The 27,262-nt window shown below is 35.8% G+C and overlaps 1 protein-coding gene across 11 annotated transcripts in view; it reads left to right on the top strand.

Annotated features, from left to right (window-relative positions):
* The window catches only part of HERC1 (HECT and RLD domain containing E3 ubiquitin protein ligase family member 1), a 95,646-nt gene that overhangs the window by 27,068 nt on the left and 41,316 nt on the right, over window positions 1-27,262 (top strand). For 8 of the 11 annotated variants that reach the window (XM_040706775.2, XM_040706778.2, XM_040706784.2 and 5 more), the window contains exons 11-31: window positions 565-699; window positions 1,759-1,924; window positions 3,136-3,261; window positions 4,329-4,550; window positions 5,589-5,741; window positions 5,918-6,050; window positions 6,447-6,638; window positions 8,645-8,866; window positions 9,659-9,832; window positions 11,480-11,594; window positions 11,690-11,810; window positions 13,584-13,755; window positions 15,573-15,879; window positions 16,974-17,094; window positions 17,370-17,421; window positions 19,727-19,792; window positions 22,970-23,241; window positions 23,851-24,066; window positions 24,155-24,275; window positions 25,230-25,467; window positions 26,428-26,621. In XM_040706775.2, the coding sequence (XP_040562709.1) occupies window positions 565-699; window positions 1,759-1,924; window positions 3,136-3,261; window positions 4,329-4,550; window positions 5,589-5,741; window positions 5,918-6,050; window positions 6,447-6,638; window positions 8,645-8,866; window positions 9,659-9,832; window positions 11,480-11,594; window positions 11,690-11,810; window positions 13,584-13,755; window positions 15,573-15,879; window positions 16,974-17,094; window positions 17,370-17,421; window positions 19,727-19,792; window positions 22,970-23,241; window positions 23,851-24,066; window positions 24,155-24,275; window positions 25,230-25,467; window positions 26,428-26,621 (3,518 nt within the window). The remainder of the gene's footprint in view (window positions 1-564; window positions 700-1,758; window positions 1,925-3,135; window positions 3,262-4,328; window positions 4,551-5,588; window positions 5,742-5,917; window positions 6,051-6,446; window positions 6,639-8,644; window positions 8,867-9,658; window positions 9,833-11,479; window positions 11,595-11,689; window positions 11,811-13,583; window positions 13,756-15,572; window positions 15,880-16,973; window positions 17,095-17,369; window positions 17,422-19,726; window positions 19,793-22,969; window positions 23,242-23,850; window positions 24,067-24,154; window positions 24,276-25,229; window positions 25,468-26,427; window positions 26,622-27,262) is intronic. The other 3 variants (XM_004943732.5, XM_413753.7, XM_040706783.2) reach the window with 2 other exon arrangements.

The following is a 27,262-nucleotide window of genomic DNA, read 5'->3' on the forward strand; positions in this document are numbered from 1 at the left end:
ATAAGTGGTTTAGTAATTAATACGCAGTACCTGAAATAATAACTTACAGCGAAGGCCTGATCAACTGATTACAGTGATTTGATAAACCTCAGACTCATATATGGAGTAACAGAAAGGAATAGAAAAACTCTTTTAATGTTTGGAAGATAATTCAGAGTTTCAGGATGTCCTGTTTTAACGGGAACTATCGTTGAAAACTCAGTTGAGGAAAACAGTGAGCCTCAAATAGTACCAAGTGGGACTACTAACTTGTTTCAATTCTCCCTGTATTTCATTAAAACCTCTTTATAATCTAGAGTTCGTACTAAAGCAGTTTTGTGAGAATGTATCAGCTTTTGCACCAATTTGATGGTTTTCTACTCATGATGCTTTAAGTGTTTATGTTTATGAATGAAAAACGTTTGATTTGTGTAAAAGAGCCTACATTACCTGCAGGAATCAGGAGGTTGGTCATGTTAGTTTCTTCTAAGAAAAAAACCTAAGTCAGTAAGATAAAGCATTCACTTCAATCTGCTTAAATTGGAATATTTTTACTAATTAACTTATTTTGATTTTTGATTCCAGGCAAGTTGTGGCATGGCACAGACCCTATTGTGTAGACCTTGAAGAAAGTACCTTTTCACATCTTCGTTCTTTTCTTGAGCACTATTGTGACAAAATTAACAGTGAAATTCCCCCTCTTCCTTTTCCTTCATCAAGGTATATTTAACACCTGCATGTTATAAGTTTTTGTAACTTAATCAGAAGAATTAGAATATTTTTCTACAAGCATTTTTAGCATGTGAGGTTGGGCTCTTTCTTCCTATGTGGAACTCAAGGTCTCTGATCACCTCTAGAGAAGTAGGACTCATTCAGAATGTTTGAAAGACCTTTTTAAAGGTCATGTGCAACTTTTTTTTTTTCATGTAATTTAGAGAAATGTGATTGTTTTCCATCTGAACGAACAAAATGTAGAAAGTTGGTTCCATTTTTCCATCAAGTGTAAGAAACTAAGCCCATCTTGGTAGTACCATGTTGACTAAAACAATCTCTTGATAAATCATCAGTAGTCATTGTTATAGCTTTCCAGATTTGAAGCTTTTACACAAAAAGTGATGTTTTTGTTGCAATACTCTAAAATACAAAAGCATGAATGCTTCCTCACGGACACCTGCAAACAGCACTGCAAGCAACAAAGATTCTTAAGAAATTTTTCTCCTTTCTACAAAATAAAAAAATTTAGAAGTTTTCAAGAAGGATGACCAGAAATTAATATCCTGTCTTTTTGTTTTTAATCTGATGGTTTCATTTCTAAATATGAGAGAAGATCGCATTTATTACTTCCTAAACAGTTTGTTTTTTCTTTATGTGAGCAATATATTTGTCTCTCCGTTGATCTGTAAATCAGCAAATAAGTGTATGTAAATACACTTTATATTTTTTATAAATACAGTATTTACATTTTTATAAATACAGTAAATAAATATATATTAAATAAGTGTATTTTGGAAAGATTTTTGCCTTTCAATTCTAGTGATTTTTTTTCTAAATGGATTGCCCCTTGGAACCTTTGTGAACCAAGACGCTGTTGTGTTCTGTTTTTTTGTTGTTGTCTGGGTTTTTAGCAGATAAGCAGTAGGCTTTCAGATGAATTTATGTGAAGTTCTAGTTACAATTTATTTACCTTTCTGATTTGCAAAATAAAATCTTAGTGCACAAGTCAGTGAGGATGAGTAAGGTTAATGACAGAAAATATGAATGCTGCTGTATTTCTTACAGGGAGCATCACAGTTTTCTTAAATTGTGCCTGAAGCTGCTGTCAAATCATCTTGCACTTGCACTGGCTGGAGGTGTTGCTACTAGTATTCTTGGCCGGCAAGCAGGTCCTCTTCGCAATTTATTGTTTAGACTGATGGACTCCTCTGTCCCTGATGAAATTCAAGAAGTAAGTAATACTTTGTTCACTTTTTTTTTTAATCTACTTTTTACTTTATAGTTTTTTTCTTTAACTGTGTTATTAGAAATTTCTCACTCTAACTTTGTAAATGTGACACTCAGATGAATACAGTTCTATTCATTACAGTTAAGAAATTAATCACTATCACTGTTTTATGATCTGAAAAGCAGTGGAGAATGTTTACTTAAAAATTTATGTATGTTTTTTTTTTCCTCCTAACGTTTTAGTTATTATTGCTTATAATAATAAGCCTTAAATTTTCAGGTTATGGAATAATTAATGTGAGCAAGGAATATAGATAATGGAAATTGGTTGTAATTACAGATACTTGAGCTTTACAGAATCAGACTCTAGTTTCTCTGTAAATTTTTGCCAGCTTTGAAGAAATGATGCTGTGTAGCTTACTAGTGAACAAAAGTAACTAACTGTCAGATATCTTTTGCATTGTTTTTAAATGAAATAGAACAGTGTGCTGTATTGTATGGAGTATATGCCCAGCCCAGCAAGAGTATAAATTTAATATTTTGGTGGCCCCAATAAAAAAAAATAGCTTGTATCCTCAGCTTGAGTTTGTGGTTAAAAAATATTATATGGGACTGAATTATTAGAACAGTGCACTTAGCTCGTAGCAAGGTGGAAAACCTCTGAATAGAGCTGTGAAAATAGTTTTACGTACGTGAGAATTGTGAATTTCAGATATAGGGCCAGTTGTTCAATTTTCATAGAATCATAGAATCACCAAAATTGGAAAAGACTTCCAAGGTCATCCGGTCCAACCGTCCACCTACCGCCAATATTTCCCCACTAAACCATGTCCAGGTAAACCATGCACAACATCTAAATGTTCCTTGAGCACCTCCAGAGATGGTGACTCCACTGATAACTGAAAAATATTAATTTTGTAGATTGATTAAACTAAACCACCTTCCCTTACAGTGGCACTCTGAGAAAATGGCAATTCACAAAGATCTTCAAATTTGACAATATTATTGGACTAATTTAATTCCTTCAGTGCACTGTGTACACTCACGTACTGGATTAAAAGATGAATTTGCTACTTTGTATTAGAAACCTGATGTCAAATGAAAATCAGTCTGTGTTCTGGTTGTATATTACGTGTGTCATGTACTGTGTGAATTTTTTTTGAAGCTGCAGTCAAATTGGTTGCTTTTTCCCTATCCTATCTGCTTTGTTTTTAGGTCGTAATTGAGACTCTCTCAGTAGGAGCAACTATGCTACTTCCTCCGTTGCGTGAGAGAATGGAATTGCTACACTCTCTTCTACCCCAGGGCCCTGATAGATGGGAAAGCTTGTCAAAAGGACAGGTATGGTCAAGGGAATAACACGCTGTATTTTGAAAGCAATGCTGTATGTTCTTCTACTGGAGTAGTAGGGGTTTTTGAACGGTGAAGCTAGCACATTATTGATGAAATGCATTGAAAAGCCCTACTTTAACTCTGTAGCCTGGCCAAATGAGATTCTAGAATGTGGAAACAGTAATTTAACTGTTTTCTAGGAAATATAACGTTTGTCCTACATGGATTTCATTCTACTTTGCAAAGATTAGTGGATTGTAACTTCTTCCATCTTTCTCTTTTGATGAATGTAAAGACCAGGAGTTTTCACAGATGAGGAGACTTGCTGAGTACCCTCCAAGTGGCAGGAAAGAAGGAGCATCTGTTCTTATTCTTTTTGGCAGTAGGAGCTGAAGCTTCAGCAGTAGTCTCAAGTTAAAAAATAAGAGTACCCCTTATTCAGTTCTATAGATAACATCTATTTTATTGTGGAATAGACTGGTTAACACTGATACTGAAACTATGAAGAGGAATCTTCTGATTCTAATTTTCTAAAGGTTTCTGATTTGTACTGGTGCAAACTAAAAGCCCCAAAGAAGTAGAACAGGTTAGGTTTTTCAAGATGCTATTAGGTTTTTTTTCAGCAATAGTAGGGAACACTACTGAAATGAAAGGTCGTTACTATGTATCTGCCACCACTTTTGTTCTGATTTATGCTTGTCATGCTTTTTATCCCTTTTCTTCTTCCTAGAATTAAAATAAGAAGTTAAAAAGAAATGACCACAAAACATACATAATTCTACTTAAGTTAAGAATGCATTGGTCTGGTGTATTATTTCACTCTGTCAATCTCAGATTTTTACTGGGTATAGTTATCTAATTCAGAGTTTTAATCTATTCTGTAGTATTGAAGGCATGCAGAAAAAAAAACATATGGATTTCATTGGTAAAATCTTCCAGATTAACAGTTTTACCATAAGACACAAAAATAGTGTTGTAACTATAATGCCTTTTTATTATTATTTCATTATTTTGACTTCATGAACAAAAAGTTCATTGTTTCTGAACTCTTCTTTCTTTCTTTTTCTTTTTCCCAGAGAATGCAATTGGATATTATTTTGACAAGCTTGCAAGATCACACCCATGTAGCTTCTTTACTTGGCTATAGCTCACCATCTGATACCACGGAAACTTCCTCATTATGCATCAGCTATGGAAATCTCTCTGATCAAACATACAGTGTCCAGAGCAGTCATCCAGATACTCATCTAGCTGAAATCTTAATGAAGACCCTTCTAAGAAATTTGGGATTTTATACAGTATGTGTGGGTTTTGTAGTTAATTTTTGTTACGGAGGCAATGAATTTTGAATATTTAAAATGCTTAGAATTTCTTTTCTACTTCCAGAAAATTGTATTCTTTTGGTTTATCTAAAGCAGCAGTGCCATGTGCATCTCTCTCTGGAAGTGGACTAAAATTAATTCACTACTTCTAACATTATCAGTCTAATGATCTTGTAGTGATATCTTTTGTTGAACTTGGCTTAGATAAATGCAGTTGATTTCTTTTCAGAGTGAAATACTTATTCCTTTTATTTTTGGCTGCAAATCTTTTTGGAAGATACAATGTGGCACATCAAATATAGGTAGATTGCTTTGTGGAACCCTTTTATATCAGCATAATGCCAGCAATCAGAGAAAGAAGCTAGGAATGTAAGTCTGTTTGATTAACTTGACACTGAGCAATCTGCCTTACAGTGGTTCATCAAGTACGGGTCAGCCATCTTATTGTAGGATGTCAAGTACATTATTGTTCTTAGCTGTAGAATAGCTTTGGCTGATGAACAGTTAAGGGGAGTGAGTATAAGTGCAATTGATGACTCTTGCAACTTTTTATTCAACTAGCCAGTTAAATATAATGGAGAAAAGAAATCAGAGATCTTTACTTCTCCAGCATGCTATCCCTATCTGCTGAGGGTTAGGGTTGGTAATTTTTAGTTCTGTTCTGCGGACATTCACCAGTCATCTAGATCCAGCTACTTTCAAATTTCTACTTGAAACTGACTCCATTTTTGCTGTAGAATTCACAAGGAGGTCCAGCAGCTGTCTACCTTCTGCTCCTCATACTGCCATCCTAGGTGATGCTAGGAAGGTTTCTGATCTAAAACATTTAGGTATCTTAAGAAATACTAATTCAACACAGTGCGATTTGGGGGTCAGAGTGAGGCGTGAGTTATTTTGTCCAGTTTTCCTTTGAGTTAAACTAATAATAATTCTCAATAATTGAAAGTAAAAAAGCTTCTTGAAGAGAGTGAGGTTTTTTCTTCTTTTGTTTTTCTTTCCCTTTTGTCTAAATAGGATCAAGCCTTTGGAGAACTGGAGAAGAACAGTGATAAATTTTTACTGGGTGCATCATCATCAGAAAACAGCCAACCTGCTCATCTTCATGAGCTTTTATGTTCCCTGCAGAAGCAGTTGCTGGCTTTTTGCCACATCAACAGTGTTAGTGAAGTATGTACCCTTATTTGTATTTTAAAGGGGGAAAAACTGCCTCAATATGCATGAGTATCAGAATGTTAAAAATTGCTGTGCAAAATTTTGAGTGTTTGAAAACAAAACTGATACAAATATTTAAGGAGTTCATTATTTCTATATTTTTATGATATTTGATGTTTATTTCCTTCTAGAATTCCAGCAGTGTGGCACTGCTTCATAAACACCTTCAGCTTCTGTTGCCTCATGCTACAGATATCTATTCCCGTTCTGCAACGCTGCTTAAGGAAAGCTCTTGGAATGGTAGTGTTGGAGAAAAATTGAGAGGTAAATGTTCATTAAAAAAGTGAGTAATGGCAGGATTGGCAGCTTAGAACAGTTCTTGTTTATTTAGGTTAGAATAACAAAAAACCTTATTTTCCTCACATCTGCACAATATAAGCATCTCAAGTCTCTTCAAAGGAAGAGGTTAGTTGTCTTACCCAAGCACCAATTTCATGTTTTTGTTAGGACAATTCAGTTGTTTAACTGCTGAAAAGTGCAGAAGGAAAATATGGAATGTATTTATGGTTATTAAATAAGCTCTCCAATTCAAAGTGTAACTTCAAGACATACTGAGACAGCTGAGGTATTTCTGTGCCATTCTTTGTGACTTGTTTTATTGTGCCTATAATACAATTCCATTTCAGATTGTAACTACAGGTTGTTTTTTTTTCTCTGTAGATGTAATTTATGTATCTGCAGCTGGTAGTATGCTGTCTCAGATTGTCAACTCTTTATTGTTGCTGCCTGTGTCAGTAGCTCGGCCTTTGCTGAGTTATTTGCTGGATCTGTTGCCACCTCTGGATCGTCTTAATAGACTCTTACCTGCTGCGGCACTTTTGGAAGATCAAGAGTTGCAGTGGCCACTTCATGGTAAGTGTAATAAATAACACACTTTAAATATGAAAAATAAAGAATAGCATGTCCTAGGTTAGTGGGAAGGTGTTTCTGTTGTTTATTGACCAGCTGGAGGCCCGCAAGGCAGATGAATGCCTCCTTAGCTTGTCCTCAGGGCTGCGTTTGGCAGAGGCAGCCCTGTTTTCTGCTGGCTCTGAGCTGTGATTGGCAGCAGATGGGAAGCGGCATGGCCTTGTCCTGCTGCCTGCTGTTCCTGTGACTCATCCTGCGTCCCAAGCAGATGTCAGTCGTGCTGGGAACTGAGCAGTGCCACAGGGGTGCTGTGCTTCACCTTATCCAAATAAAACTGTGGTGCAGAATTTATAATCCTGCCTTAAACCAGGTCGCATGCTTCTGGCAACCAGATGCCCACAGCCATACCAAGTGCTTTAAAATATGAAGTAGGTGATCTTAGTGGTCTTTTCCAATCTTAATGATTCTATGGAATGTGGAAATATAGCACTTAGGGATATGGTTTAGTGGACATGGTGTGGAGGATGGGTCAGTGGTTGGAGTTGGTGAGCTCAGAGGTCTTTTCCAACCTTAATGATTCGATGATGACTCTGATATCACTTTTTATAGTGGAGGACTTAATTTGCATTAAAAACTGCTTTTTTAAGCGTAGTGTCTTACTGCATCTCATTTTTAAATTCTGAAGTGTTTTAACATCCCTTGCTGTGAAATATTTTGAGCTGTGGGCAGTGCAGCCTGGAATGTATGCTGATGTCTTTGGGAGTGCAAGAGCAATACAGAAGATATATATATATTGAACTGAAAATACTAGATTTGTAATACATGAAAGTACTGTTCTTGTAAATGGAAAAAAATTGTCATGATCTATTTCCTCTCTAGTCCAAATTTTACTTTTGCTTTCCATTGTGCAGTGTAACTTAAAGTTAACTTAAAATTATTGATTTTGGGAGACCATCTTCTTATGCAGGCATACAGTGGTGGGATAAGGGAGAATGGTTTTGAACTAAAAGAGGGGAGATTTGGAATAGGTATTGGGATTAAATTTTTGTTATTAAGCAGGTGGTGACACACTGGCATAGGCTGCTGTGGGTGCCCCATCCCTGGAGGCATTTGGGGCCAGGTTGGGTTGGGCCTTGGGCAGCCTGATCTGGTGGGTGGCAACCAGCCCACGGCAGGGGCTTGGAGCTGGATAAGCTCTAAAGCCCCTCCCAGCCCAGGCCATCCTATGATTCTATGAGTATAATGGTTCTGTAACCTGCAAACTGCCTGAAGGGATGCTGCCAGATCCTTCTGACACAACTTCATTACAAATTAAGCGTAGTGCCATATTATCTGTCTACAAATAATTACTTACATGTCCATTTTTCACTGAACACTCTTCCTTCATCCACAGTTTTTCTTCTACTGGGTTCTCTTTTCTTTTGAGATTACATTAGGTTGAAATATTATCAACAATCACTGCGTTTTACTTGCCAAGTGGCACAAGTGCATGTATAATGTGTAATAGATGTAGATTTCAGTTTGGCTGAGTGTACGTGGTGGGTGCAAGACATGGAGTTAGCACCACACTGTGCCCTTCCCTTGCCCTGGTTTCAGCTGACACAGTGCTAGTAGCACACTGATGGTTTGGTTGTTGCTGAGTCATGGATTCATGCCTGGGGCTGCTTGGCAGGGAAGAGCCACCACCACAATGTTGTGAGGACAGGCTGCATTATTAGCTGTCTCAGTCTGCATGTGATCCATGTGTTGAACAAGCCTAATTTAAACTTTGAGCATGAGCTACTGTGTCATGGATGGTTATGGCTTTTGCTGCTCATCGATTTGAAATGTGATCAATTTGTCCTAGCTGCTTGTTTTTTAGTTTACAAGTTGTTGACAAGGAGGGGCAAATCAATTGTTATTAAATGAGAAATGTTATAGGACCTGCAATTAATGTTACTAATTTTGGAATTGGTTTTAGTATCTGGGCAACAGTGACTGATTTGGCAATTCATTGCTAATACTTTTAGGTGGGCCTGAATTAATTGATCCTGCTGGAGTGTCCTTACCACAGCCTGCCCAATCTTGGGTATGGCTCGTAGATCTAGAGAGAACTGTAGCTTTGCTTATTGGGCGGTGTCTTGGTGGCATGCTTCAAGGACCTCCAGTGTCCCCTGAGGAGCAAGATACAGCCTATTGGTTGAAAACCCCACTTTTCAGCGATGGAGTTGAAATGGATATTCCTCATTTAGGTAAGCTATTAAATGCAGAAACCCAACTGTCACTGTGAGTATTTGTGTTCTGTTTTGAAATTTCTTGATCACATTTGAGTAAGTCTCTGTACATAGAGTTTGTATTTCAGCTCTTTTGTCTGTTTAGCTTAATAGTACCAGGAGTTGGAAAATGGCTATTTAAGTATTTGCTATAGTTTACAAAGAGTATTGGAAATCCATAGAGAGATAATTAAAATATTCATACAGTTTCTCAGTGAAAGAAGTAAGGCAAACTTCATTAAGTTAATTTAAATTTGTTTTATTCTTAGATGTTTGGCATTTACCAGAGAAATCAGGGGCTCCATTGTTTCATATACAATTCATTGTTCACATATTTCATTAAAAATATTATGTTAAATTGTATTCTACTTAGAAAGTAGAATCTTTATTAATTGAAAACATGATTAAAACCAAATTCCTCTCATTTACTATAGAAGCATTGAAAGCATTCAACACTACTGTTTCTAGTCATCCCAACCAAGCGTGTTAGAGGTGGTTATGCATCAGAGGGAATTAATGATGCAGGATTACGATATTAAAGCAGAGGGTAATGCTTCTAAATCTTCATGAACTTTATATAAATTGTAACTAAATCACTTTATTCCTTATCTACTGAGAGTTTGTAGTCAGACAATGAGGAATGTTGGTTTATTAATGTATTTATTCTGGGATATAGTGGTGAGTGAAATATGTTTGTATGCCTTTCAAGATAGATGCATGTAGTCCTCAAAATTTATGGAATTTAATCTTTAAGTATTTCCCTTCTGTTAGACAAATGCATGAGCTCCTTATTAGAAGTGGCCTTATCTGGAAATGAGGAACAGAAGCCGTTTGATTATAAGCTGAGACCTGAGATTACTGTCTATGTTGATTTGGCCTTGGGTTGTACAAAAGAGCCAGCAAGAAGCCTGTGGATCAGCATGCAAGACTATGCTGTTAGTAAAGGTAAGATGTAGAATGTATATGTAAGTTGAATATATATTGCATGCTTCAGCTATGTTCCTAGTGAAGTCTTGTATTTTCTTTGGCAACAACTTTTAATTCTGTGACATGATTAATATATTTTATTGTCGTGTTCCACTGTTTTCTCTTCCTTAATTCTGACACTGATTCCATATTTGAGAAGCATGTAGTTCAGCTTCTTTTCCCCTCCAAAGTATGAGAAAAGGAGACTCTTGTTTACTTACTGAGATGTTTGTATTTCTGTTTTCATAGTAGAGTGGGGTGAAAATTGCAATTATTAAAAAAAATAATAATGGGGAAGGAGGAGGTGGAGGAAGGGGAAGTAACTTGAAAAATATGCTCAGAATGGGATGAAAGGATAAATCCTCTTTAGTTTATGAAGTCTGTGAGAGGCTGGCATTACAGTGTCAATGATTCTTCATCCTTATTGTCTGTAGACTTGGTTCCTGCTTGATCTTTCTAGGCCTCCTTTGTATAGAATCAGTAAACATTGCTGTGGTACTGGAATTCTGAGAGACCTGGTGATTAGTTTCTGTACCTCTGGCCAAACTAGGCCAGATCAAGAAGGCAGCAAATGATACTGTTTGACTGTTGAGAGCAGTACAGATAATTCTGTTTCAGAATTACAGTTAAAAAAAAAAAAAAAGAAGAATGCTGGTCATCTAGTTAAAAAATCTGAGGTGAATGGGCTCACTGATGTTATTTTGGTTATGGGGTTGAGTGCTCTAGAAGTTGGTGTGGTCCTGTTTAGTTTACAATATCAGGTGATTGAAAGTTGTCTGTTAACAGTGTAGCATCAAACGCAAAGTCATGGAACTCAGGGGAACAGATATGTTAAACTTCATATTTACATAGACAGATTTTTGTGATCTCTGTAGCAGCTTTCAAGGATTTAATATATTTATATTTTAATATTTTATTCTGTTTAATAAGAAAAATACTATTATGAAAGTACGTGTGTGGAAGTGGGGAAAATAATCTTATTTCTGCCTGGAGTGTAGGTGGAGCTTTGAGGATGTTATCTTGGGAGTTCATTTATTTTATAGTGGAATGGTAGTATTTTCATAATGGTCCTTTTTTAAAGTGGGGGAAAATCAAAATGTAAGTTTCTGCAATTACTCAAAATATCTCATTAACGTTAGCTGTGAAGCATATACTTAAGCTCTGTTAAAGTAAATTACTGGTTCTTCTAATGGAGATACAGCTGTTTTGTTGTGAGTCTGCAAAATAATTTTTGAATGTGAATTCAACAATGTGAAAGAGAGCAGAAGGCCTCAAATATGACAGGTTTCTAAAAAAAATTACATGGAACTCACTGGATGGATAAAGCAAAGAGCTCCAGTTGCATATCCTCACTGAAAGAGGTTGCAACCTAACTCAGCTCTTTGAGTTTCTGGCTGGCTGGTTCATGTGCCCTCGTTGGCTGAGTATTAGGCATGAGTATCCTGAGCAGGCCAAAACATATTTGTCACTGAAGCAGCTGAGTTACTGATGTTAAACTTATTTCTTTAACGTTGAATCTACTTATAAACTGGAAGATTTAAAAGGATGAAGATTCTTATATGATGTCATGAAAAACATTTTTGTTGGAAACAGTAGCTGGTTTTGATGAGTCCTTTCTATTTTCAGATTGGGATACTGCAACTTTAACTAATGAATCACTCCTGGATACTGTGTCCAGATTTGTTCTTGCTGCTCTTCTGAAACATACAAGTCTACTTAGTCAAGCCTGTGGTGAGAGCAGGCAAGTAACTCGAAGCTGCCTTTAAAAGCTCAGTTCTAATTTTAAAAGAAAATTTGTATGATTTTCTTTTTTTTTGTTTGGGATCTCTTTTATAGGTATCAGCCTGGCAAAGCCTTAGCAGAGGTATACCGTTGTGTTTATAAAGTTCGGAGTCGCTTGCTTGCCTGCAAGAACATGGAGCTTATTCAGACTAGGTCATCATCAAGAGACAGATGGGTAAGACTGGAAATATTTTTGAGTTCTTAAGCTTTAATGGCATGCTGAGGGAATACTGTGTAACACCTAAGTAACAGATGAGTTCAGTTTAGAGCTGAAGATATTCAAATGTTAGTTTCATTTGTTACAGGTCTTTTTGTTCTGCCTCATTGAAAAAAGTTCAGAATTTTTCAAATGCAAATGTGCAACACAATTAGAATCTATTAATCTGCAGCAGGTGTGCTGTTAAATCACTAGAAAAAATGATTTGCAGTATTTGAAGAGAGCACAGCCTGAAGCCTGGTTTTATCAGTATATGTAGCAATATACAAATATGCAAATATACAACAGTATGTGGCTGTACGTCAGAGTTGTACAACTTGGATGTAGATTTAGGTTGATTAGCTTTGTTAACCACAGTGGAGTTTGGTTGCCATTCCAGAACACTGAATTCAACGAGTTTTTGATCTCCATCCCTTTCTTCCCCTGCCCTGCATTTTAACTTCCCCTCCTGATTAGATTCTCTTCTTAGACTGAATGATACCTTAATGCTACTTCTGAATCACTATGCTGTACTAAATGAGAACTGATGCTGGGGTGTTCTTTGAATTACTTAGGGTTGGGGACTATTAAGCATTCATTACAGGATAGTCCTTAAACTAGGTTTAGATTTCTTTGTTAGGAATTGCTGTTTATACAGTCTAAAAATTGGATGGTTTTGATAAAGGAAACTCTTCATGTGACATCTGGATTTTGAGACTTTTTAGCTGTTTTGAAAATAGCTAGTGTTGCTTTTAAAAATAATGTAGATCTCTTTCCTTTGTTTAATTCTGAGAAGGATGTGTGTCTTTGTCCCTTTTCTCATGGGAGAGGTCCTACACGTGCAATAAATTTAACACTTTAAAGAGCTGTAGGCATAGTCATACACAGGACTGTACATATACATTAAATTTGGTGGTTCTCTGGCTTACTAAGCATTTTGTACACATGTAATAAATCTGCTGCTTCAAGTTTGTGTTGCAGCTGTTGTGTGTGCTTACTTACAGTAAGGTACTTATTGTGCATGCGTGGTAAGTTCCATTCCTCCTAGAAATACTCACACTGTGTAAATGCAGTACGGTAAATCTAAATGTATGCAGTAGGTCGGTGGTGTTGGGGATATGTCAGATTTAATACTTCTGGGAAAAATAGCTGTTCTGCATTTGTGTGATATGCACATAATTGTGAGTGTCAGAAGCAAGTAACACCCCAGAAAAATGGTGAGATGGTCTGCTGCTATCACGATCTCCTGTTCTTCAGGAAAGGGAAACTGCTGTGAGAGGGCAGATGAGTTATGCTGGTAAGGATGCATGTGGCCCAAGATTTGTGGGCTGAATTGCCTTCTGAAATGTTCTAAAAGTTCTAATGTAATTATATTTTCTATACTTCAAACTTCACTGCTTTCAGATTGTCTGAATTTGTTTTCCACAGTGGAAAACTATGTATCAAGTAATAAGTCAGCACTTATATCATCAGTTATCTCTTAGGGCTTTTGTAGGAAAGTATTCCAAAGCAGTTCCTGCTGAGATGCTTGTCTCTTTTATGTGTTTATTTGAGTAAAAGTTAAGGAAATTTAAATTTCCCAACTTAGGAATTTAAAGCTTTGAATGTAAACAGCTCTCTGTTTTATTTCATATGGTATTACAAATATCTTTTAGATGGGAAAAAATTCTTAAATGCTTATGTCCTTTTACCTTCAGCTTTTATTTTGATGAGAATTATTTCACTGTAGATTTCTATTTTTTTTTTATCAAGATGCTGGATAACCAAGAATCAGCTGATGTGGATACTCAAGAGCATTCTTTTACTCGTACAATTGATGAGGAAGCAGAAATGGAGGAGCAGGCAGAGCGGGACAGAGAAGAAGGACACATAGAACAGGAAGATGAAGAAGAGGAAAGAGAACATGAAGTTATGACAGCTGGTAGTAAGTACTTGTGTGGGTCAACAGTGTAATGTGCTGTGGAAAGTCAGTTTGTTTTTCTCTCAAAAGTAGAATGGGAGAAAGATTAAAAAGGTTGTGATAGATTTTTCTGTATCAACATTGTTAAAAGTTTTTATAGGATGATACAGTGCTTTCACTGGATCAGAAAATTCTTTTAATACAAGAGAATGTGAATTCTTAGCAAACAGATGGCCTTTATTCATCTGTCATCTATGTTAACACTTCTGGTATAAACTGCATACAACAGTAACAGACTTCATAATGTTTTCTCTAAATTTCTGTTCAACCAATCTCTGAGTTTATATTGGTGTATATGGGACTTATTGCTGCACTTGCATGTGTTAATTGTGTATGTCAGAAACTTTGAAGGGCAGTGTTCTTAAATTCGGAAACAGGATTGCTGTTCAGAACAGTGGGCTGAGTGGGTTAGAATTCATTTATATCTGTGAATACTTTATTAAAAATATTGAGGTTTTAATCAAAATTTATTACCTGTAGCGCTATTTGCAATACTTTCTCATGGTTTTTCTAAAAAAAAAAAAAAAGTTCAATCCTTAAAAAAACTGCCTGAAAAAGGTGAACTTCACTAATTATTGTTTGATAGACTTGGGCTTGACAGAGTCAATGGGGTAATTAATTCTTCAAATTTTAGCGAAGCAACATTCAGCCACGCTCAGTTGTTTGTTCTGCTGTTACCCTATTATTCTCGAAGATGAACATTACGTTAGCCTTGGAGAACTAATGTAGAATGTATATAAAACTTAAAAAACAAAATTGACTTTCAATATTTTCCATAAATATATACTTTATTTTCTTTTCCAACTACTGTTTCTCTCATTACTGCTTGAATGTTTGCATCTTCTCAGCCTTAGCTGTCACCTATTTTGTTGGCAGTGCTTCCATTCACCATTAGGATTCCCATATTATTTGGGCTCTTGTGTACCAAAATGTATGTTACACTTTTAGCTTCCATATTAGGGGTCATCATACCATCAGTGCAGTAGACTTTCCTGAAAGCATACTGTATATTTGAAGGGAATATGCACTATATGATTTAAGAATCTAAAGCTGACATTCATGTTACATGTGCATAGAAGAGGTGAGATGATGATTTTTACTGGAGATCCTAAAGGAAGCTGATCCTTACATGCAGAGTTCAATTTCTGTCCTTGATGTATTGCTGCTTTTAATTATTAACATAAATGGAGGAGGTGTTCAAATTTATCTGTACCTTTCCAAAGGGAAGCTGAACCTTTAAAATTGTTAAATCAGAAGAATTTTAGGTCTTTGGACAGAGATGATGCAGTATCTCACACAGCTTGTGTGGAAGAATCTGGCATTTCCAACAACAGCAAAGTTAAGCCAAGTGAATTTTGGTGACGCCTTCATTATACTAAAACAAAAAAGCTAATTAAAGGGTAGTACTGTTTCAGTGTTGAATTACAGGTGTGCTGTTCTCTGAAATACAGTTTTACAGATGCATTACTTTATATGTCTGCTAAAAGGCTAGCATGAAATAGTCTCTGATGCTCTCCATGTAGCAGTTGGGTTGCAGTAAGACAGTAAAAAAGTATTTAGTGTTCTGTCAAATTATTCCTTTTAATATTAGCACTGTGTAAATACTTCATCTGTTTCTGTGACATGCCTTATGACTTTGTATTACTGTATTATTTTACCACTGGAAAAATGTTTGTTGTTTTTGGAATGTGATATTTTTTAGCTTGAGCTGTAGATGAATATTTTGTTCTATGTAACTTTGCGTAGAAGTTAAGACCTTCTTTTTGTGTTGCATGTTACAGAAATATTTCAATGTTTCCTATCAGCCCGTGAAGTAGCTCGCAGTCGGGATCGAGATAGGATGAGCACTGGGACAGGGACTAGACTTGATGATCAACCTCCTCAGTCTCAGCAGGAAAGAAGAATCAGCACTGATCTGACAGAAGGCCAAGATGTGTATACTGCTGCATGCAACTCTGTAATCCACAGATCTGCCTTGTTGATCCTGGGAGTGAGCCCGGTTATTGAGGATTTTCAGAAGCGAAGGGAGGATGGGCACTTACAGCAACCTCCCTCTACTGCTCCTGAGGGAATTGGACTAATGACAAGGTGAGGTCTGATGACTGCTGACATAGTTAACTGTTCTGTTCTTACATTTAATGAAATAATATCAGTTTTCTTCTGTGGATTCTTAGAAATTCTTTAAAAGCATTTCTGTCCAGAGCAATGCTTATAGTGCTGGCTTGGATTTTTTTGAGGTCAGCGATGTTTTCTCAATTTTCTTAGTCCACACTGATAAATCACTAATAAGAGCCTCTTGTGTGTGGACCATATTTCTTTTTCAAGGTTGATCTTACCAATGAATAGTAATAGAGTCTAGATCATCCTCTGTACAGATAACTTGATGTAGTTGGAAAAATTAATTATTTTTCCTAAAAATAATTTGTTTCTATTTTTTATTACCGTACTTGTGTTTTCATTATCTGTAAACAGTCTCTAGTAGTGTAGCATCCAAAGTCATTGGAGGATATGTTTAAAAACAAAAAAGAATCAAAGTGTGTAATGAAAAAAAAATTGTCATTTGTGCTTGATTTGAGATGTTTTTCTAGCATCTTGGCACGTGCAACACTGTGTTGTTATGTATGGGAGTGCAACAAAGGCAGATACTTCATGAAATTGGAAAAATGTATAGTGCAAAGAGTATAAGCACTACGTGATTTTCGTAACCCAAGATATTCTTGATAACACAGCTTTTTTCTAAATTTGCTCCATGTAAATTTGTGTGTGTGTGTGTGTTAGAATATAGCCCAGGAATTGTTAAATTTGGATACAGTACTTGGTAGCTGATGCTGGTAGTGAGCATCTGAGTCTGCTTAAACTTCTGATGTGCAGAAACTCTGTTGCTGTGGCATTTTCTTCACTTAAATTTAAAATGAGGATAATGCTAGGGAATTTAGAGGGGCATTTTATCTATTCAGTGCCTTTTTCTTCTTTCTGCCTCTGGAATTCTCGTCCTTAAAGCAAGAGTGTGTGACTCCATCATTGTCAAAGTTAATCCTCTTTAGTTGTGGTCTTCTGATCTTCCATGATAGTCTTCTCTGAAATAAAACTGTGGTACTTGCTGAATTTGCCTATCAGCTCTTACTGTTGGCTAATAAAAGCATTTTCTTCGTGTGGTGGTTTTGTTTGTACATGTGATGCAGGAGTGAAAGTCTTACTGCAGAGAGTCGCTCAATCCATGCAAACTCAAACTATAGACTGATGAAGTCAAGAAGTGAATCAGATTTATCTCAGCCTGAATCAGATGAGGAAGGTTATTCACTGGTAAGTAAGCTAGTATTACATGCCTTAGAGATTGTCAGTTTATTTTGTAGGTAGGTAGTATATCTTACGCACTTGCCACTTGTTTAGGCTTGTGTTTCAGTATAGGGATCTTTGCTAATAACCACCACTAAGAGCAATTAATGGTGGTAAAACAGGAATTGAAATTATTATAGTTCTGTTATTTTTTTTTTAATTTTATGAGGGAGTGATGTATTTTAAACACACCACATATTTCCACTTCAAGAAATGAGCTTTTTATTAATCTTTTACTCTAGAGTGGAAGACGAAACGTTGATTTGGACTTGGCATCATCACATAGAAAAAGGGGTAAGTTTTATCGATACTCATTTACCTAATGAATATTGATCAGAATAAATATGTTAATATGTCCGAAGTTGTAGTATGTGTTTGTGTAGTTGCAGTACATTAATGACAATCAGGAAGTTTAAAATTTTAAATGACATTATAATTATCTTACTTGTTGTGCTAACATTGATTAATCACACGTTAGTAGACACAAGAGACACTTCTCAAATTACAGTTAACATAAAGTAAAACATACAGTCTTTTTCTTGCCTCTATTTCTACAAAACAAATGTGACCATTGTTACTTTAAGCAACTTAAGGCCTAAGTTTTCACCACCATGTTATTATGGGTTACCTACTGCCTCCTTTTCCTAAATGGAGTATCCCAAGTCCAGGTATATTGTATTGGGTAAGCTGGAAGAAGATCATAGAATTTCTAAGGTCTAACCTCTTTCATTCTCAAGATTCATCAACATGTTCTGAGGTCCTTTATATCAGAGTACTGGCTACTGATTTCTCTTAACCCTGCAAACAGTGCCAGGAGCTGTGGATACCCGTGTTGTAACAGCTTGTAAAGACTAGTTCTGAAAGCGCTGTTCTGCCCTCTTGATGTTATTGACACCCATTTAATGTCAACCAATGTACTGTTTTCATGAAGATTTCCTCTTCCTATCTGTTGAAGTAGGTAGCAAGAAGCCATAAAAAATAGTTGGAAGATGAAACAACTTTTTAGTTGAAATGCTAGAGAATTGTTCAAATTGATGGGAATCACTGATTACTTTTGCAGATTCAGTTGTATCATATCTCAAATACATTCAGGTCAGTCAAATCTTATAGGGGAGTAATGACCTTCATTTTCCTCCAGAAGCAAGTCAATTGCATACACAATTATCAGAGAATGCATCATTGCTATCAACCAACTCTGATACCCTCATGTTATTAGAATATATGGTGATTTTAGTCAGTTACTAAAGTAATGATGGACTCATTAGATTTTTCACCTCTCAGAAAAGCTGTGTGTGAATGCAGCACTTTCTCTGTCCTACCCCTTGTGCTTTTCCCCAGTTCAATCAGCAATACTGATTGGTACTAGAGTATTCAATCCTTGCAAAGCCTGCAAAAAATGCACCATGTGTAGAGTTTTGGTAAGTTGTTCTTTTTTGGAATGGCAAGAAAGTAATTTCCTCTGAAGTAGATTGACTTATTTTAGAATTTCTCTTTATTGAAATCAGCGAATAATCATTCAAAATTCAGATCACTTTTCCTTAAAAATTAGATCTCACTATTGGTGACAGTCTGATTTTTATGGTGTAAAAGCTATTCCTATTCATAAATCGCAATATGGAATACCAGTAGTAGAAAAAACTGCTTTTAAGTCATTCCTGTGGTCTTGCAGCTCAGTCTTGGAGGAGAGCATTGTCTTTTAACTCAACATCTTTGCCACTTCGTATACTCTTTAATCTCGTTGCTTTCTCCATTTACTGTATCGGCTCAGAATTAAGCCAGTGGTATTCCTACTATTTGGGTGTCCTGTTCCTTGCTGTTACTCACTTGGTTCTGAATTGCTAAACTTTCCATTCTTGTAGAAACAAAAAAAGTTGTTTTCAAAACTTTTTCCACATGGGGTGATGAAATAATGAAGATTTTCCCCAGATATGTATGCCCACTGGGTTTTGTTTTTCTCCTTGCTTAGATTCAACTTTTTCAATTCTGCAGATCCAGACAGTATGCCTCAAAGCACCATATTTTGTCTTTGTGTTTAATGCACTAAGTAAAGGTACTGCATTAAATACTTAGAAATACAGAGTGCATATTTATGAGTGTGATCACAAACATTTTGCAAGTCCTCCAGTCTTCATGTACATCTTAATTCAGTGAATGCTGTTGTGCCTGTTTGTACTTCAGTATTTTATTAACACAGTTGGGTAACTCAGGGAAAAAAAGCCAGCAACTTAAATTATACTCAAATAAACTTGAAATAAAATAGTGCGCTTGTATTGATTTTTGACATTCAAGGGTCTGTTTGAGTAGGGGGTGTAAATGTTCTCATGTGTGTATGTAAATGTATTAAAGGGAATGTTATTTTTCCGTGGAAAGATGGTAGAAAATTACAAAGTCTATTACTTAGGTTATGCTAATTCAAAACAATGGATACGTACATATATTTTTTCTAAAACTTCACTGTGTGATGTATTGAGGTATTGGTTGAGATGAAGGGGATCATTTAAGTCTGAAGTCAGTGTAATATGAGGAAGAGATATTATGAATATGTTGTCTTCTGTTTCAAATGTCTGCTTTTGTCTTCTGATTCTCGTGTGGTGTGTAGTGTATTTACTCCTTTTTGGCCAGTTGAGCCCCAGAAAAAAGAAGAGCTTCAAGCAAGTACCTGATGGCATGTTTATTTTTTTCCTCTATAGCTTCCCTACATGTTTTATGTTTTATGGAGTGTGTATTGCAGCTGTGCCACATTCATGTAGAAAACTCATTTTTACAAGCTGGCTTTCAAGGACAAGTAAACTTGTTTTGTTTTCTTTTTACTGTAAGCTTAAAGATTACTCTTACATGCAATTTTATTCCTGTGATTGTAGAGGCTTATACAAGTCCTAATCTGCAATCAATTCTGTGTAGCGGATGTTGCACAGAATCTAGCTAAGGTACTATACAAACATACTTTGAATCTTCTGTTGATACTGAACATCTTCAAGAAAGAAATGTAGTGTAAGTTTTAGATTTCTCCTAATCCTTAAATACTTTGAAGTAGAAGCATATACTTTGACTGCAGTGATTGTCTAGGCATTTATAATTTCAGTTACGATTTCAGTTGTTTTGCATTTAGTCTCTGACTCATAATCCTTGGACATATCTCCTAATTTCCAACCGTTTAAAATTGTTTTACATTTAAACGTTCTTACATTTAGTACTGAAATTATTTACTAAGACCTTTATTTTCTCAAATATGAGATAGTTTAATTGTCTATTAATATATAAGGGATGATCTTATTTTAGAAGTTCTTTTATTATCAAACTGAATTTTCTTCTGATGTTCAGTTAATATGTGAGACGATATCTCCCAAAGTTTGGTTTAAGGCATTGGAATTGCTTTTTGTTTTGTTACAAATCCTTTGATTCTCTGCTTGCTTCAAAGTGGTATGACACAGCACCGGACAGGTAGAGAACAGGGAAACTAATGTTCTGGAATGCTTTGACCTCTACTGTGGTGGAAAGACTGCAGAGCTTAAGGAGTCTTTTGAAGTAGTTGTTGATATATAGGCAACATTTATATATGTGGTAATAATTAAGCTTATGCTTACTGTAGGGAATCTCAGGTTTCAATTTGCCTCTTCCTGGGCCTTGTTCCACAAGTCATGTGCCAGGAAACTCTTAGATGAAAACTGTATTTCAGTGCCTATTTATGCTGTCCTTTATATCTCATGTTCCTCACTTGACTCTTTAGCATATAACTTAGTTTTTAATACACAGCTTCAAAACAAGTACAGGAGTGAGTATTAAAATTCATGTAAGATGATGTTTGTCTTCACTTGTGTTTTAAATGTAGTGACCAAATATAAGTTATAAAATAGAGTAAGAGAGTTTCCTTAAAATTCTCTGATATTAAACATGACAAAACAGGTAGTTCTTTGGAAGCCAGGGAATATGACCGTGTTGTGTAAATCAGCAGAAATTAGTAAACTAAATTCCAGTTTGAGAAGTAATGTTTAAAATAAATGTTTTACTATCTGTGTATTATTGTTTGTGCACATATGTTTGCAAAATACCCTCTTAGGTCATATTTTTCCTAAGTACTGTGATGGTTCTTTCTGAGGCCATTGCAGTCTGCTTAGTCGCAGGCATATGGAATGCCGTATAAATGCACATGAACCCTATATACAGAAAAGGTAATGGGATGTGGAAAGACTGTCATAATTTGTAGACATGGCAGTTAATTTTTTTTGCCGACTAATAGGAGATTCACTCCCTAATTTATAAAGGGAAAGCATACTTTCACAGTATTTTGGATTTGTAATTAATTGTGGGAAGGTCGTGCTCAGGTGCAGAAAAATGGCCTTTTGCCTTGCCTTGTGAGAAATGATGGAGAGTGGTTGGTAGCAACTTTGTCCTAGGTTCAAAAAGCTGTGTTTATTCATCGTTCTGTGAGCAGCTGCTCATAGAGCTACTGCAAGTAAAAACTGTTTAGTAGGAGGTCCTGACACAGGTATCCAGCTGTTAACGTTGAAACTCATCCTAATTGAGTAAAGAAGGCTTTCATCAGATGAGTTTCATGAATCTGTGTGACTTTTTCCTGAAAATGGATATGTTTAAGAATGTTCAAACCTTGTACCTTGAAGACAGATTTTTAAAAACTTAAGTGTCTAATGTAGGTTTGTGTGAGTACTGTGAATGGATGGTCTTTCTCCAAACAATATCTGAAATACACTGTGCACAGGAGTCATTAATATTGCAAAACGGTGTGTAGATTATTAAAGGTAATTCAAACTGGATGTTCAAAGTCAATTTAGACGTACTTTGGTTTACACATAGGTCTCAAGACATTACCTGTCCATGCAGATGGAAAGTTTTTTTGATGAGAGTCTGATCTCTTGTAATACCTAGCTCCAACTCAGCTAGCAACATTTACAGAAGTAATAAAATACCAACATATGTGTTGATATAAGTAATAAATATATATATATTATTTTTAAACTGATATACACAGTTAATTGCTGGTGAAGATACGACTTCATTGGCATTGCATTCATTTGTGCTGGGGATGCAGTCTAGCAAAAGGCGTTTGGAGGTGAGATCACATATATGATGATAAATAAGTTCCAGTGCTGCAGGTAACCAACAGTCATTTGGAGGAGTATATTAATTAGTGAAGGTAACGTTTTTGATAGTGTAATGACATGCTGGTGTAATACGAAATCTTAAAAAATAAATTTGTGAAATTGTCAGATGAATAAGGTAGAGTTTTAATACGTGCTGTAGTAATTTGATATACATGTTTATCAAAGAATCAGAAAAAAAAAGTAGATGTTCTCAGTGACTTTTCCTTGGTTTACTTGCCCTTCTGCACACAGGAATCCTGCAGATATTTCATTCAAAAAATAACATTGTGCTTTTTCAAAACTATAGAACATATGACTTGATTAAAACAAAGAATAAATATGCTTTAATTTTACAATTAGACCTTAAATATACAGAGTGCACTATTTATTTTGTAGCAGATCTTTTCTTTACTATTTTCTCATTTAGCTGCAAAGCATTTTTTTTTCCAGTGTTCCAGCTTTAACTTGAGCAGTTCAAGTGGCTTCTGTCTTTTTGTTCTCTCACTTGGCAATTTGTTGCAATAATGCTTGACATAATTAAAAGAAATACAGCCTTTCCTCTAGGGCAGCTGCTGTAAATGTAAATCAAGTGTTTTGCTCTAAGTTGCTTAATGCATGGTATAATTAATCATGGATATCCATTTTCCACCTGTATGAATTACAGCAGTTCAGTCTTTAGTTACTGTCAAAATGTGTTAGCTAGTGAATTGTCATTTATGAGGTTTTATTATGTATATGTTTAGGAGCAATACACAGTCAAGTGGAACCTTTAACTGACTCATGGGCTCGACTGAAGCACAGCAGAGATTGGTTGTACACTTCCTCCTACTCATTTATTGAGTCCGATTTTGATCTCTCACGATCTCTTGGAGTTCATACTTTGATTGAAAATGTTGTCAGCTTTGTAAGTGGAGATGTAGGAAACTCTCCAGGATTTAAGGAACCAGAGGAAAGTATGTCCACCAGTCCGCAGGCATCAATAATTGCAATGGAGCAGCAGCAGTTGAGGGCTGAGGTAAGTTTCAATTTAAAGTCTTTTCTAATTCATCATATATTTGAATTTTATGGATTTTTTAAAATATTTTCCAAATTCTGTCTTAGAGATTTTTTCCTGTTTTTCTTTTAAAATATCTTAATTGGAACTGGGAGCTATATATAAAGCTCTAAAATGGGAAATAAAGAATCCACTTAAACCTTTCTTTGCATATTGTTCTCTAAATCTTAGACATGAATTTCAGAGGAGCAGGGAAATTATCCTGTATGTGCTGCATGCAGCATTGATATGGTTAGAACTTATAGTGTAGGCTTTGAAATTAAACTGACTATGTAATTGCATGTAAATTGCTTCCCTTATATGAAGCTTTCAGTGTAGCTTATTTGTGCTGACTAGATTAGACCAATTACTTGAGTACTCAGAAATTAAAAGGGATGCTGAAAAGAAGAAATTTTCTTGAAAATGTGAAAATGTACTTTCTTTCTTGTGATTCCTCAGAAACATGGATACTATCAGAAAGTGTCCATTAGAAAACAGCTGCATGATTCATGCTTGCTCCTGGCTGGAGGTGATCTGATTTCTAAGGATGCTTACTGTTTAATTTCATCTTTTGATTGTGTTTACTCCTAGCTTCGTCTGGAAGCTCTTCATCAAATCTTAGTGCTTCTGTCAGGGATGGAGGAAAAAGGCAGTGTGGCATTAATGGGAAGTCATCAGGGGCCAGGATTTCAGTCATCTTCATTGCTTACTTCTGTTAGACTACAGTTTCTTGCTGGATGCTTTGGTTTGGGCACTGTAGGACATGCAGGTGCCAAAGGAGAGAGTGTAAGACTGCATCACTACCAGGTATGTATTTTAATTGGGGTTTTTTCTGATTCACTAACTAGGTGATAAAAGCGTTATCAGTACTTACAGCATTTTTTGTTTGAGCCAGGATGGTATCAGAGCAGCCAAGAGAAGTATTCAGATTGAAATTCAGGTGGCTGTGCACAAAATTTACCAGCAATTATCTGCTACCTTGGAAAGAGCTCTGCAAGCTAATAAGCATCACATAGGTGAGTGAAAGCAAGATTTGTAAAATGTGTCCTCTGGTATGTAGTACAACATATTCTAAGTTTAACAAAGCATACTTCAATACTAGTGGCCAGAATTCACAGATACAGTATTGGGCTAACAACTTCTCTGAACAGAGAGAATCTTCTTAACTTTTTTCTGTCATCTTTCTTCAAGTGTCAGCCCTTTTTGGTTTAAGGCTTATAAGTATTGTAAGCCTTCCAATTCCTGTAAGCCACACACTAATGTTCCCATTTCTTTGTCATTTCAAATAATTTTTTTCAGTTTTCCAGACATCAGTTTTCAGAAGTGATAAGAATCTCCAAACCTTTATTCTTTATTCAGCTGTAATTTTTTTTTAAACCCAAACTCAAAGAACAGGACATACTACATGTTTTTGAAACCCCTCACTTCTGTCCTTTACCAAGATATTCCTGTGTACTTCTTTCCTTAAGGGATAGCTGGAATTCTTAAACTCTTTTTGCCTTTGTACTTGTTCTGATTGAGAGCTTCAGTACAGAAAAGAGTTGCACAGTTTGGTTTGTTCATAGAGCCTAATGGGCACGCATACTTGAATTATTTCTCTGGTATCACTTACAGTTAAATGCAACTGAAAGAAATTTCTTGAGAATCAGCTTGAAGTGCAAGCAGCAAATTGAGTAATTCACATGCTTATGCTTACCTTAGAGAGAAGAGGCTGGTCTCTTGAGATTTTGTATCAGAAACTTTACATCTCGAACCAGATCTGTAGGATGTTTTTCTTTGGACACCTTTGACATAGAGTGTATGGAGGCTGTGATGGTACACAATAAAGTCTACCTCAAAGCATGTGTTAACAGCAGCTCATTACTCAGTAATTTAATTTGTTACATTTTCTTAAAACTGATCTACTATTGTTTGTCTTAGTATTCTTTCTATAAACAGATTACTAATTAAAAACTATATTTTAATCTTAGAAGCACAGCAGCGTCTTCTGTTGGTAACAGTCTTTGCTCTAAGCGTGCACTATCAGCCTGTTGATGTCTCTTTGGCTATTTCTACTGGTTTGCTAAATGTGCTATCACAGTTGTGTGGCACAGACACCATGTTAGGACAACCACTTCAGTTGCTGCCCAAAACTGGTATTTCTCAGCTCAGCACAGCTTTGAAAGTAGCCAGTACAAGACTACTTCAGATCCTTGCTATCACCACAGGGTAAGTATTGATTGCTCCTTTACTCAGAAAATGTAATTTTCTGGCTTTTCAGTACCCTTTAGTAGTAATTGCTCTTTTGTGTGAGTTTTCTTTAGAGCAGTAAGTATTGTTCAGAAGCATGTAAGTAAAAGAAAAGAAGTATAGTTACATTATTCATATGAAAGATACATGTAAGACTGTTAAATATTTTTAAATTGTGGATTAGAAGTTTGAATCAGAATGCTTGGGACTTTATGGTCTCTAAGTATTGCCTTGCAGTATTCCCCCTTTTTGAAGTTTGATTTTATATCTAGGTCTTGTTAAGTTAATATGAAGAGGCTTTATGTTGCAGTGTAATATTCATTTGTGTAAAAGCAATACCAATAATAATGTGGTAGGAGTTCTCCGGAGCTGTACATAACGGTTCTACTCAGAGCACAAGGCAGCTTTCTGGGGAATACTGGTCTCTGCTAGACAAGGGAACAACATTCAAAAATCTGTCAGTGCTTAAATATTTGACTCTGTAAAGGAAAAAAGAACAGTGGAGAAAGTATTGTCTTTTTAGAGTATGAGTATTATTTAGTATAGGATATATGCATCATCAGTGTTCATACAAAGCAGTATGCTTTTCTGCTAATTCTGTTACGTAAGAAAAAAGACAGAGTCCTTCATATTTGGAAGTTTCAGTGGGATTACACTTAATGAACTAAGTTGCTTTTTTACTCTCGAAATACTGGAAAAATATTCCTCAACTCTAAAGAATGGACAGTTTTAAAGTGCTTTAAAAGTAAGGCTCGTGTAAGAGGAATCTGTCAAAGTTGTGGAGGATGAAGCAAAGTAACCTGATGCAATGGAATGGATTAGAATTACTGCTGTGTTAGCCCCTGTGTTCACTTGCACTGAGTTTATAGTTGTCTTTGTTACAGTTCTTTTCATCAGCTCTCTAATATTCTTTATTTCTACTTTATTGTGTGTTTATAGAACCTATGCTGACAAATTGAGCCCAAAGGTGGTACAGTCATTGCTGGATTTATTATGCAGTCAGCTAAAGAACTTGTTATCACAAGCTGGTGTGATGCTTATGGCTTCATTTGGAGAAGAGGAAGTTGAAGAACATGAAGCAGAATCAAAAAAGGCAGATTCAAACGGGGAGAATGAAAAGAGAGACTTTAGAGGTGATTATCTTGCATAATTTCTGTTACAGTTTTAAAGCACTAAGTGCTGAAGCCCTCACTCTACTGTACTGACTATTATCGGGTCATTCTTAACTCTGTAGATTAGGTTAAAATTTAATCAAATAATTTTATGCTCTCATTAGATTTATCAATCAATATAAAGGTAGGAATAAGTGGAGAATAAGAATTACTCCGTTCAGTTTGTGATTAGAAGAGGAATGCTTTTTCTCTGAAAATGGGTTAATTGCTGGTATTATTTTTCAAAGTGTAGTCAAAGAAATTCCCTTCTCTGGGTTTTGAACTGCAAATAAACATGGTGTGATTCACGCAGTTGTTGCATCTGCTCTGTATTGTGCAGAGTGTTGTATTCAAAAGTCTGCCAGAAGAGATGACCTGAAACCTAAAAGCCAGTACATGGTTTGCAGTCCTTTAATGAACATTTTTCATTTCTGTGGAAATATTGTGATATACTCAAATAAATTTTTAGGTGTATCTTTGCTGCTGGTTGTGGTTACAGCTGTCTTTCCTTCTCAGTAGTTGAATGGCTGATGAATTCCTAAGATAATGAATTTATCATAACTAGTTCGTTAACAAGTTAGCTTAGAAGACTTTCTGCTCTGCAGATGTTCCCTTATGAAGAT

The sequence above is a fragment of the Gallus gallus genome, chromosome 10 (assembly GCF_016699485.2).
Source record: "Gallus gallus isolate bGalGal1 chromosome 10, bGalGal1.mat.broiler.GRCg7b, whole genome shotgun sequence".
Taxonomy (NCBI): Eukaryota; Metazoa; Chordata; class Aves; order Galliformes; family Phasianidae; genus Gallus; species Gallus gallus.